Source organism: Podarcis muralis, chromosome 14 (genome assembly GCF_964188315.1).
Source record: "Podarcis muralis chromosome 14, rPodMur119.hap1.1, whole genome shotgun sequence".
Taxonomy (NCBI): domain Eukaryota; kingdom Metazoa; phylum Chordata; class Lepidosauria; order Squamata; family Lacertidae; genus Podarcis; species Podarcis muralis.
The window spans coordinates 41,907,059-41,919,565 of NC_135668.1; the positions used below are offsets into that span (position 1 = coordinate 41,907,059).

The window sequence follows — 12,507 nt, forward strand, 5'->3', positions numbered from 1 at the left end:
GCCACCAGCAGAAATGGTGAATGCCAAATTTGGGGAGAGCTTTCTCTGCTTACTTTTTAAAAAACCAACTTAGTGTATAGTCGGATTTAGGCATCTTCTCATCCCTTTGTAGAAAAGGTTACCGAGGTTGTAATAGCAGAGCAACTTCAGGCACATTTAGATTATGTTTTCAGATCAGGATTCCAACCTGGCTATGAGACTGAGAGGGCTGTTGGGTGATCTACGTCTAAAGGTTCAGAACAGCCCATGAAATAAGCAAGGAGATTTGTGCAGGTGTAAAGCCCAAGATGAAGTGTCCATGCACCGAAGCAGATCTGCACAACTTTGACCTTCTGACCGAAAGACAACTTGATAGGCATGCATGATAGCCCACATGAGGTTCCCTGGAACAGTTTTACTGCCTGCTAAGGGCAGGGTGGACATGTTTTCATGATGGACTTGTGGACCTCCTGGAAACATGACACTGGACTAGTAGATCTCTGATTGGGCTCTTCATTTTGCTGCTCTTTTGGTCAGAGGAAAGTATGTGGAGTTACTATGAAGACTTAAAGGTGATGGGGAAATAATTCTGCATGTACTCTCTTTATCTTTTTAGACCAGGAGAAATTGCTTGTGTGTCACTGTTTCCCTTGCAGGAAAGAGCTACTCATCTGAGCTATATTACATGTGCATCCACAGAAATATTTTTTTGGCAAGGGGGAAGTAACACTCCAGAAAAATGACTTTGCTGCTACCTCTTGTAATTGTGTTGACACACTTACTCCCAAACAGCAGCTACACTGAAATGCTGGATACCATTATGTTTTCTATTGAGCAACAATAATTTCTCCATCAGGGAAGACCAGCAGAAAAGCAATCCAAAAGTCTAGATAATGGGTGTTTCACTCTGGCCTTATTGGCTAGATCTTCTTTCCTAAGTATTAGTCATTGCTGTTACTTCATGCACTGGCTAAAAGACAGTGCTTGCTGCTGCTGCTGCTGCTTTCAGTCCAGAAATGATACGCAATTTATTGCATTCCTCCTACCCCCATTTACATTCGGGTTTCGTTTGCATTGAAATGAATGGGGTGGAATAACTGAATGACAATGTCATTTTGCCACAGTGGGTAGCGAGATGACAAATGTAGTTTTTGGCGGAAGACAAACTGCAGCAATGCTGAAACAGCATTGCATCAAATACAGGGCAGAACAAAAAATGAGGCCTTTTTACATTAATAATTAATAATAATAATAACAACAATAATCACTCTTCAAGGTCCGCTGTGAACCTGAGGTTCAAGAATTACGCCAGTGGCAGAAACACTTGAGGGAAACAAAGAACATTATTAAACGTGTTCGAGAATTCTGGGCCAAGCAAGAGAAAAAAGGTAACTTTCTCCTCCCCCCCCCCCCCAAAAAAAAACAGGATGTAAATGGTACAGCTGGAACATTTTGTTAAATGACCAGTTATACTGTGGTTAGCCGAAGCATCCTTTTGTTCAAGCACTAGAGATGGGCAACACTGCCGGTTAGGTTTTTCTCATTTCTCCAATCTTAAGTTCAGTTCTTCACCTTTCCAAATAATAATAGCATCAATATCCTTTTTTTTAAGGAAAGGAAGTCCTCGTGTAAATCAATTGCCACACATTTTCAATTGAAACTTCATGAAGGTTTTTGAAGCAGAACTACTGAACAAATTAGAGATGTGAGTGATCTGGTTAGTAGATGGATCCTGAGATGCATAGAAGTCTCAGGTGAATCAGGTTGGCCTTGCCCGAAAGCACAAATTTGCTTGGAAGTGCAGACTGTGAATTTCTCCACCATCCCTGGAGGAGACTCCACTTGGGCTCATCATAGCTCCCATCAAGACAGGGTGCTAAATAATATGTAGCATGTGCTAAAAATAAGATTTCGCTCGGCAGTGCTTGTCAGTTCGGTGCTCTTAACATACATGATGCCTTTTGCTTTTATGACAACATCATTGTATATTGTTGCCATCTTGGTACCTGTGATTGTAAATCCCTCCCAAGAGAAATCTCCCCACAAGTGGTAAGCCTATTGAACTGGTGGCATTTATAGGAGGACCAATGTAATAAATAGTGTTTTTCGGTCTTGTATGAAAGGTCTGGAAAACGTAAGGTATGGAATAATTCCCAAATCGGGATTCTCTCCCCCCCCCCAATTTAAAAATAAAATGCAGAACCCTTAAGGGATCTCTGCAATGCAATATAAAGGTGCGACACTGATGGGACAGAACAGAAACGAGCCAACACATGTTGTACAGTGAAGACATTTTGCCTTTTTTATTTTTGAGAAACATCCCAAAGCTTTACGCATCCATTGTGTGCACGGCACATTGTGATGACATTCTGTCCAATACAATGGATATCTCTGTGTTTGCACTTTGCTGCAAAGACAACTGGTTCTCTATCCCAAGTGTAGCAGTTCTGGCTCACAATCTATTGGGGTTTTTTTGTTCTTCCAGAAGTTATTATAGTGATAGATGAGGATGATGCCTTGGGGGCAAATGACCTTTGCCACCCCCACCCCCGACTCCAATTTGCTTCTTCACCCTTCTTCATTTTCAAGGGAGGAATGAACAATAAAACCACAATGAAGTTATTGGTTCTTTGGGGGAAGGTTAAGAACCTTATTCCTTTTAAAAGCTGTTATTATTATTATTATTATTATTATTATTATTATTATTATTATTAGCATGTATTTCTTATTTTTTCATCGGGCTTGGAAGGAGCATTCTCTTGTAGCTGGTAGAATAGCTTTTGGCATGTGCTTGGTTGGTTTGCCTTTGGTGCCCACAACAGTTTTTCTGGTTTGCAAATGTGTTCACAGGCCTAAAAAGACTAACAATCCCTGTTTCAGCATTCTATCTGATTGTGGGATTGTGGGATTTTTGGTTTGTTTGCCCTAACAAACAGTAGTTGCTTAGCCAACAGAAAGGCATGATTTAAGGCTGGCTAGTGGCGAGGATTTATTAGGTCCAGAGTGGCCCTCAAGATATTAGTGTTCTAGAGTGATAATTTCAAGCATTCAGGAAGGATTCAAAATAAACATAGAAACACACATACAGACTGATTAATTTCAGGATTAATATATGAAGTTATAGGAAAGGGGGTGGAAGTCTTTGTGCCTGGCTCTGAATAGCGGCTGCTGTTTTCAAAATACAAATGTGGCTTTGTTTGGGGCAAAATGTTTGAACAAACAATTTTGTTGCCATGTGATAAACCCCAAAGAGGAAGGGCTATCAAATTCTCTAGCCTTTGGTCTGCCAAGTGATTGCGAGAAGAATCTCGAAGGATGACAGTTACAGTATTATTCCAAATACATTTGGTCAAAGTGTGTATGAAACAAATAAGATGATTCTCAAAGAAATGGGGAGATGCCTTTCTACACCTCCTCCTCCTCCTTTCAGTGTTGCACTAATAAAATTGAAGCCACATTTGTATTTTGAAAATAGTAGCCTCTGGAGGAGGAGGAGGAGGAGGAGGAGGAGGAGGAGATGTCAGAAGCTGTAGAGGCAATTGGGTTTGGTGAGCAGGAAGAGGCTGGGGCAGAGAGCCATCCAAGCTCAGAGGCAGAAGAGGTGGCTGGAGGGGAGTGGGCCTAGGAGACAGAGAGACAGGTTTTTGAAGAACCCAGGGAGTCTCTCTCTCCTGCCTGGTCTCCTAGAGCACACAGAGAATTGAAACGAGCAAATCAGAGATTGTTTGTGTGCAAACGCAGTCTTGGAAAAAACCCTGGAGAGGAGGGGACTTAGGAAGCTGTGGGAATTGTGGAATTGTGGGTCTTCAGTCTTCACAATTGCCTCATTGCGGCAAGACCTATTGGGAATAGTTGCTGGGATTTCTAGGCCTGCACTGTTTTGGTTGCTTTGCATAAAGAATTAACTTAACTGACACCATGTTTTTATTGCTGATCTATGCTTGACTCCTGATAGGCCCTCCTGTTAGTATAACCGGCACTAGCTTTGTTATCAGTTTAGTGCAAAATCCTTGTTTATTTGCCCAGACATTTTTTAAGGGTTTGGTTTTTTCATCTGCACTCCTGCTGCTGTTTGGACTTTAGCTACTTCTTATTTATTTCGATATGGGGCTCTGTTGCTTTATGATTTTATTCTACAGTTTGCTTATATTACCTGTGGCCTGCCATATATTCTTGCACTACAACTCCCATCATCCCTGGCCCCTGGCTATGCTGGCTGGGGCTGATGGGAGCTGGAGTCCAGCAACATCAGAGGTTCCCCACCCCTGACACAGAGAAAGGGTAGGTTATAAATACTTGAGATATACAAGCACCGTTTTGTGGATTTCATAGAAATCTTGAACTGCTTTCCAAACAAAAGCACAGCACTGCAAGTTCGAGGAGCATGCGGCGTTTGCATTGAGTGCTTTCCAAATGCCAGGGATGGTTGGAACACTTGATCGTGGCAGTGACAGCTGAGAATGTGGCGGCAGGAGTCATGCGACCCCAGGGAGGCAGATCCTGATGCCGTAGTCCACACCCACCACCGGGGAGTCTTTGAAATGCCAAACCCACTGCAGGATTATTTCGCTTTCGGAAAATCAGAAAGGAAACAGCAGTCACGATGGTGGGTAGAATGAAAGGGGATGCTTCGGGTCAGCTGGATCAAACTTCCTGCTAAAGCTATATACACTAATGGAGTCGCATTAATGATCTCGGTGACTGCAATACTGGCTCCTTCTGACTAGTTCACAGATGTATTTACCAGTCAGTGAAGAGGTCTGTCTGGAGCTATATTCCTTCTCTTTGCGTGTTGCCTTATTCTCATGTAGGTGATGAACATTGGTCTGTAGGCTAAAGATGGGGATCTTGTGGCACTCCAGACCACAACCCTTACTATTACTCATGCTGGCTGAGGATGATGGGAGAGAGTAGGAGTACAGCTGCCTTTCGAGGGTCTTAGGCTTCCCATCCATGTTCTGCTTTGCATGATTTGAGGCTGGAGATAGGGCAACTCACACTATTAGAACCTCCCACCCACCAAAAATTGTCATGGAAAGGGCTGGCATTGGGGCTGGCACCAGGTTTATGGGGGGGGCCATGCCCCGAGACTGTACTGATGACAACTGTTTTGTAGTTTAATGAACCATTTGTAAAGTTGTAACGAACATGCTTTGTGTGCGGAAGGTCCTTGGCTGAATCCGTGGCATCTCCAAGCAGGGCTGGAGGAAAATACTGCGCAAAACTCTGCTGCCGGTTGGTATAGTAGACAATATTGAGATAGTTGGACCAACTCTCACTTGGTATTTGGCAGTTTCCTAATGTTCTCCAGGCTGCAGTTGTTGTTCTGCAGTTGTTTTTCTGTAATTGCTCTAGGCATCAACCAGGCTGGTACTCTAAGGTGTTCACAATTCCATCTTTGCACGAGGATTGCATGTCTAACAGTCTGAGACTATATAACCAGTAGCTAAAGTGGGAGCTGCAGTGGCGTAGCGTGGGTTGTCAGCACCCAGGGCAAGGCAAGTAATTTACGCCCCCTAACCCGTGGATTTTAGCACTCGAGTCTCTTCCACTAGAGACCTGCGAGTGCGCGCCCCCCCCCCAGATGTTGCGCCCGGTGCGGCCGGCCCCCCCTGCACCCCCCACGCTACGCCACTGGGGAGCTGAGAAGCTTTCCATAGGATGGAAATTTTAGAAGTGTCAGGTTGTGTGCATGTGTTGTAAATGAAGCCACTGCTAATCTGCCCAAAGAGCACTCCCATTCTAAGATGCTATATGAGCATCCCCAACTCCCTCTTGTAACAACCATTTTCATCCATGACTTCGCCTAGATTTTGCACTAGACTGTGCATTGTGCTAACTGCTGTTTTAGAACTCAAATCATGAGCATTCAGACCATCTTGGAAACAATGGTTTAGAGCCAGTTGTCTGGTTTTCATTTCTGTCTGGCCAAGGCTCCCCACTCTAGCCTACCAATGGTTGTAAACAATGGTTTATCAGTTCAGACATTGCATCCTACTGCAGTTAGAACGAACCCTTGAAACCCTTCAAAGCACTGGTTTCTGATTTTGGTTTGCTTTACCAAAGTATGTTGTTCTTTTGATTGTGCCAAAACACAGTTAAGCTTCTTTAACCATGATTTGGCGTGATGTCTGGAGTGAGCCACTGCACACTGCCTGTTCTCATTCCAGAGATTATTGTTCAGTCAGCCAAGGGTATACCATTGCCAGTCAATGTATGAGTTTCCAGAAATCATTGCTAGTCATTCCCTTACTACTGGATGCTTCCTGTGAACAGACGCATGCCTCTGAGATTTCTGAATACTTTTGGGGAACATCTTAGCTGTATAATTAAGGTTTAGTTACTCCCTTATCATTACATAGGGCTCTTAGGGCCTGTTCTCATTTCAGCTGCTCATCTGGGGATGGTTTAAAAAAGAGATTCCTTATGATTGGATCTTCTCTATTTGATTGAATTCTGGATTCATTTGTTCTCTGCATAGAGCAGTGACAAACCTGCTCCTATTGCTTGCATTTCTTTGAACTTTTGTGCCCCAGATCTTTCTTCAGAGGATATACAGCAAAAAAAAAAAAAAAAAGTGTTTCTTAGTCAGAATTGGCCATATCTGTTAGGAGAAATATGCAGTAAGAAATTGATGAATTTTCATGGGGACTTTAAAAAAGCAAACTAACATGGAAAGCTGGAGAACTGAATTTAAGATTGGAAAAATGAGAAACAGAAAGAAATAGAAATGGACAGATTCACCCATCCTGGGGTGGGGGGCATCAATAGTTTCCCCAATATCACATGAACTGAATGAACATTATCAATGCAGACTGTGGAGACTTTCCCAGCAGCAGCACTGCATAGCTAAAGGAATCTGGGTGACTTTTAAGACCAGACTCTCTTGTCCCATCTAGACAGGCAGCAGCTCCTGTTTCAGGCTGATGCTGTTTTGGGCATTTCATTAATCAGCTGGAGCGACTGTCGGATTCTATATCTCTTTTGCCCTGAGCCCCTGTGCTCAGTTGCCTTTCTAAAAAGGAAGTTTCGTTCCTTTGCAAGGTTGTTCTACTGCTGGCTGTGCAAATTCCCATTCACTATTTGTTCCAACTGTTTGCATTGGGTAAGTTCTCCCATCCCTCACCCTCTTCCTTGGCTTTTTCTAAAAGTTGAGGTAATGTTGAAGTAAACCTTGACTTGCGTATGATATTGTTGTCTTGCCATGATTGTTTTGATTCAAGCTGCAGTCGTATACACTCACCTGGGAGTTCCTTCTATTTCCAACGTTCAGGCTGCGAGTGCCATTCCTTTTATATAGCCAAAACAACAACACCCCATGCGCAAGAGGGAGGTGTCTATAGGGAACCCTAAGGTTTGCAAAAGTACAACAAATATATTGGGGAAAGAACCCCTAAATTTGAGTGGGTGTGCGGGAAACCCCAAAGTAGACTGGGTGTTGTGAGACAGGGAATGGAGAAGGGGGAATGGAATCCCCCCAGTTAATACTAATTTCTGAGCAAACCTGCATAGATTACTTGCATTTATATCCTACCCTTTTCCATCCTGGCTGAGGCTGATGGGAGTTGGAGTCCAATAGCATCTGGAGGACCCTCTGATATAAAACATGACCATTGCAAGCAGCACTTGCATTCAGGACCTGCTTTAAAAGGGATGTTGAGGTTGACGGCCTATATTTTAGCCTCGATGTTCCTTGAAATGGTCATGTTTCAACACTGCTGGAGGGCTGCACCGCACATGTACACACACACTTACAGATGTGGACGTGTAGCAGGGAGTCCTGCTGGCACGGGCCCAACTGTGACCATGTGGAGATCTCTGGATGCCTGGTTGGCAACTGACATCTCCACCTGGCTGGCCCCTCAAACAGGTAAGCAGAAGAGCTTATTCACTGCATTTATATCCCACCTTTTTCTCCAAGGAGTGCATGGTTCACCCCACTCCACAGTTAATCCCTATGACGACACCGTGAGGTGGGTTACGAGGCTGCGACTGGTCCAAGGTCACCCAGCGAGATTCATGACCGAGTGGGGATTTGAACCCTGATCTCCCAGGTCCTAGTTTGACACTCTAACCACTACACCACCCCGGCTCCTTAGAGCACTTCTGCTATGGGGCAGCTATATAAAAAAGTAGGTAAATAAATATGGGGAAAGCAAATGTCACTTAGCGAAGGATCTGAATTTTTTTCATTGAAGCTTGGATTTGTTTTATTCTGGATTGTTTTATTTGATGTTTTAATGTGTTGTTAACCAGTTTGAGATTTTTCCTCTAAAATAGAAATTGGTATAGAAATGAAATGAATAACAATAATAATAAAGCCCATGTGCGGAGTGGTGGTGCCTAGACACACTGTTGTGGCCACCATAGCCCAGGTTTAAGGTGCCATTTGGCGATTAGATTATACTGAGTTTCTAACACTGCCCTCCAGGCCTCTGGATCAGGCCCTCAGGACTTCCCTGCCAAGGCCATACCCTTCACTGGCCCTGTTTTGCACTCTTGAGTGTTTTGGCTGGCTGGACCCTGCCCTTGAACTCCCATAATGCCTCGTTTGTCTCGATGGAGGATGCAGAGAGGCACGCAGGTGGGTGTGGAAAGATATCCGTTGCTCTGCCCACTTTTCCCCTGGCCTCACCTACTGCTGACATGCGGCCCTCAGAAAGTTACTGTAATGGAAATGTGGACCTTGGGTGGAAGCTGGTTCATCCCTGGTTTAGATGCTAAAGCCTGGGTGGGAAGGGAGACAGGATTGCTGGACCAGGGACAGGACGAAGTAGGCGGCATTATTGAAAAGGGAGGTATTTCACACATCGGCTTGAATGAACCAGCCCATTCTTCGGCCTAGGCTTCTAGTCTTTTCCACCGCAACCCTCCCAGGCCATGCAAATGCGAGTAGGAGGCTGGGCTTCTGATTTGCAATTATGATACAGGGCTTTTGTTCATTTACCATTGTTGACTCTGGCAGGCAAGACCAACTGTGGCCCTTTTGTCTGATGGAGCTGCCCAGCTGGTGCACTGCTCTTGAATCACATGAATTAACATTTATTTTTTTGTTTAGAGTTGCAATGCACAAGAAATGGTTTTTATTGATGCTTCTCTTGTCCCCTAAAATAAGACCACACAAGTCCTTATTATAAATGTTGCTGTGACGTTTATTTCCTTCCTCCGTAAAGAATGTGAGAGGTAACCTACAGTTCCCGGGATTCTTTAGGGCAGGGTTCAAGACACTGCGATAAAAAGGTGATCTACCCCCTTTTGCAGGGTTCAGGTCAAAAGTTGTTGACCTTTTTTTAGGGGAGCCAAGTGTTGTTGAGCTTCTTTGGGGGGAGCCACTGATCTACCACAGATGTTGAGTGATCTACCAGGAGATTGTTGGACGTGCATGCATTAGGGGAAGCAATGTGCTTTAAATATATGTACATAGCAACTTTTGTGGGGAATCCGAAGGCAGATCTGCTGGGCCCTAGTCTTGACACTCTGTCGACACATCTATTATAACCAGTCTGGAGTTTGAGACAAAGTTCTGCATTTTAAAAAATCCTTTTTGCTTGTAGTGGGAACCAAGCTGGAAGACTCAGTGCAGCCCAGCCCAGTTCGCTCAAAACAGGCAGTGGTGGAAATCTTGCCGGAGCCAGAAGTCACCACGGTCACAGAGAAAGAGGAAGAAAATCAAACCCTTCCAGTCTTGACAGATGAGAATCCACAAATGGTGCAGATCAGCTGGGCATCCACGCGTGATTTAGCTCTGCAGTGATACTACTTTTCCTACTAATTTAAAAGCCCCAAATCGTCGCCATCAGCTGCTGATTAAGGGAGCAGGGCTCAGCGAAGTGTTTTCCACTGTAACCAAATGGTGTTTGGGGTCAGCTTGGGGGCTAAAATCCCTCCGGCACTTTTCAAAGAAGATCACTGTGTAAGACAGCCTGATTTACAGCTGACCTCAATGCCACAGTCCTTTAATCTAACCTGATCTTGGTCCCATCAACTTCAGTGTGATTGAAGATTGGTTCGTTCTAAGTATTCTGGTTTGAATGAAGGCTGTAAATCAGGCAGACCAGGGAGATGCAGGCACTGGCTGATGTTCCGATTGAGGTAGTGGCATAAACAGTCACGAGGTGGCTCATGCGCCATCCAAACACATCAGTGTTTATGTAAGGGGAGAAACCCAGCTAGATCAGAGTGGTTGCTTCTATCCCCACTTGTGATTGGAGACAGGAGACTATACTAGAGGATGGGGATGTTGGATGTACCATAGCCCAGTTAGCACAGCCGATGGCCTAGAAGGATGGGATTGCAGTACAGCAGCTGGAGGGGCTCACAGGCTTTCTACCCCAAGTCAGAATAATCCCCATCCGGGCAACTAATCAATAAAATTATGCAAGCAATTCAAGGAAGCGTTCCCTCCCCAAACTGCCACATTAAGAGTCTGCCATTGTCCCAGGTGTTGGACTACAACTCCCATCACCCCTGATCACACTGATGGGAGTTGTAATCCACAACATGCAGAAGGCACCATGTTGGCTGCTGCTGTTGTGGCGCTACCACCCTATTCCAATGGCATGAGCCATTGGAAGCCCTTCGAGAGATCTAGCCAGAACCCCATTAACACCTGTGCCAAGGGAGCAGGACGCTGCCTCTTTGAACGTTACAAAAATATCAACCCTTCGCGTTTTCGAAGGACAAAACCAAAATGACCACCACATTGTAAGTAAATAGTAAAGCCTTTATTTTTGTTTTGTTTTGTTAAGAACAGCATTTTGAAAATAAAATGTCTTTGCCCATGCTTTACAACTTTTTTTTGTTTTGTTTTCGTTTTAAATTTCGTATCTTTATGTACAGTCATTATGGTACACATTTGATTGTCTTGAAAACCTTTCCAAAGATGTACAAGATTAAACAGTATGCAACGGTCAGCAGAGTGGGAAAAGGGGACATTATAAAAAATGCACATTAATACATTTAATAAATATATATATTATTAAAAAAAAATGAGACTTGGCTCTCATCAGTTAATAAAAGCACCTGCTGTGTAATCTGGTAAGGTGGCAAGAGTAGTCCAATCTGTTCTCTTTTAAATAAAAGCTACATGTGCTTCCAGTTGTACTGCCTTTGGTTAGAACAGAAGCCTCAAGCAGAGTTAAGCCAAGAACGATGCCATTGCCTAGCAGTTAAAGCTAGAATTTTAACACACCTTGTTTATCTAGGACTGCATCCTGCAAGACACAGGATCCTTTGACAAGGGCATCTGTGCCCCTTGAAACCTTCTCCACCATCTTGAAAAGAGATGCTGAAGTGGAAACTACCTCCCAACCTCTGGATCTTCCTTGCACGGGGTGTAAAAAGGGCTGGTGTATAGCAGGAGAGCCCTTAATCTGGGTGGTGCACTCAGGTTGGCCACCAGCATTCATCTACAGCTCAGGGCTAACGTGTGCCCTCACCAGAGCCACTCCAAGTCAATGGCTTCAATCCCAAAATTTCATGGTGCTCTGGATGGGGCACATGCCCAAAATTCCATGTATTCACCCACCAGAGCTGCTCAACCGAAGCCAATGGGTACCGTTTTGCTAGTCTTCAAATAGGTGCAGGCTGTTTGCAACTGGCGGATGCAATCCTTTGCACAGTGCAACTCTCAATTATTTCTGTGAAATGAGCCAGCCAGGCTCCTCTCACCGGCCAGTGTTCTTAGCCAATGGGCGAAGTCAGAACCCTGCTTGGACACCAGGCAATTGGAATCCCTGCGGTCCTAAAGAGCTGCTGCTTCCCTCTCCTCTTTAATGCACTTTCCCTGCTTCTTCCTTGTTTTCCAGGAAGAAATTCAACAGAACAAGCCTCTTCTCCCATGGAAATACAGCCATGGGAAAAGCTTTGCCCTGATTGTACTCTCTAATTCTGTGTGACGCCTTGCCTTCCACGACAACCATGTTGTGTTGTGTCGCACACACCCCGTTGGCAGTCCATTTGTGAAAGGCACCCCGCAGCAATCTCTCAAAATGCAAAATGTGACCCCTGGTCCAAAAAAGGATAGTGACCCCTGGTGTAGTTGCTTAATGGATTGCATTTTTCTTCTAGCTTATGGAGGTGCCATCTAGCTCATCTCAAAAACCTGCATGTCGACAACAGTTTAAGGTGCCTTATAGAACACAATTCTGCCATAACTACTCAAACGTAGGTTTCATGGTATTCAATGGGGTTTACTCTCAGGAAAGTGTGCATAGGGTTGCATCCTAAAATATATATACATATATATTCCTCCCACCCCATTTGAGTGGCATTGTTGATTGGCAACAATGGAGAACATAGTAGCTTTTACGCTTCCTAGAGTGAGTTACAGTGAAACCAAATCCCCTCCCCCCAAGTAGTTGTGCTTACTGTTGTGGAGTTACAGATGCTTTACATTCGTAATCACTTTCCTCAAAAGGCAAAAGTATAAACAACTTCGTTACATTAACAAAAATATAACTTAACATAAAAGTGCCCCTTTTAAAAAAATCAACAAGTGGTATTTTTTTGGGGGGGTGGTGGCAGAAT

The 12,507-nt window shown here is 44.2% G+C and overlaps 1 protein-coding gene across 3 annotated transcripts in view; it reads left to right on the forward strand.

Moving 5' to 3' along the window:
• IQCK (IQ motif containing K) overlaps positions 1 to 10,770 on the forward strand; it is a 31,650-nt gene extending 20,880 nt beyond the window's left edge. For 2 of the 3 annotated variants that reach the window (XM_028707145.2, XM_028707146.2), the window contains exons 8-9: positions 1,256 to 1,367; positions 9,534 to 10,770. In XM_028707145.2, coding sequence (XP_028562978.2) covers positions 1,256 to 1,367; positions 9,534 to 9,733 — 312 coding nt within the window. In that variant the 3' untranslated portion in view covers positions 9,734 to 10,770. The remainder of the gene's footprint in view (positions 1 to 1,255; positions 1,368 to 9,533) is intronic. The other variant, XM_077918520.1, reaches the window with a different exon arrangement.
• The last annotated feature ends 1,737 nt before the right edge of the window (positions 10,771 to 12,507 follow it).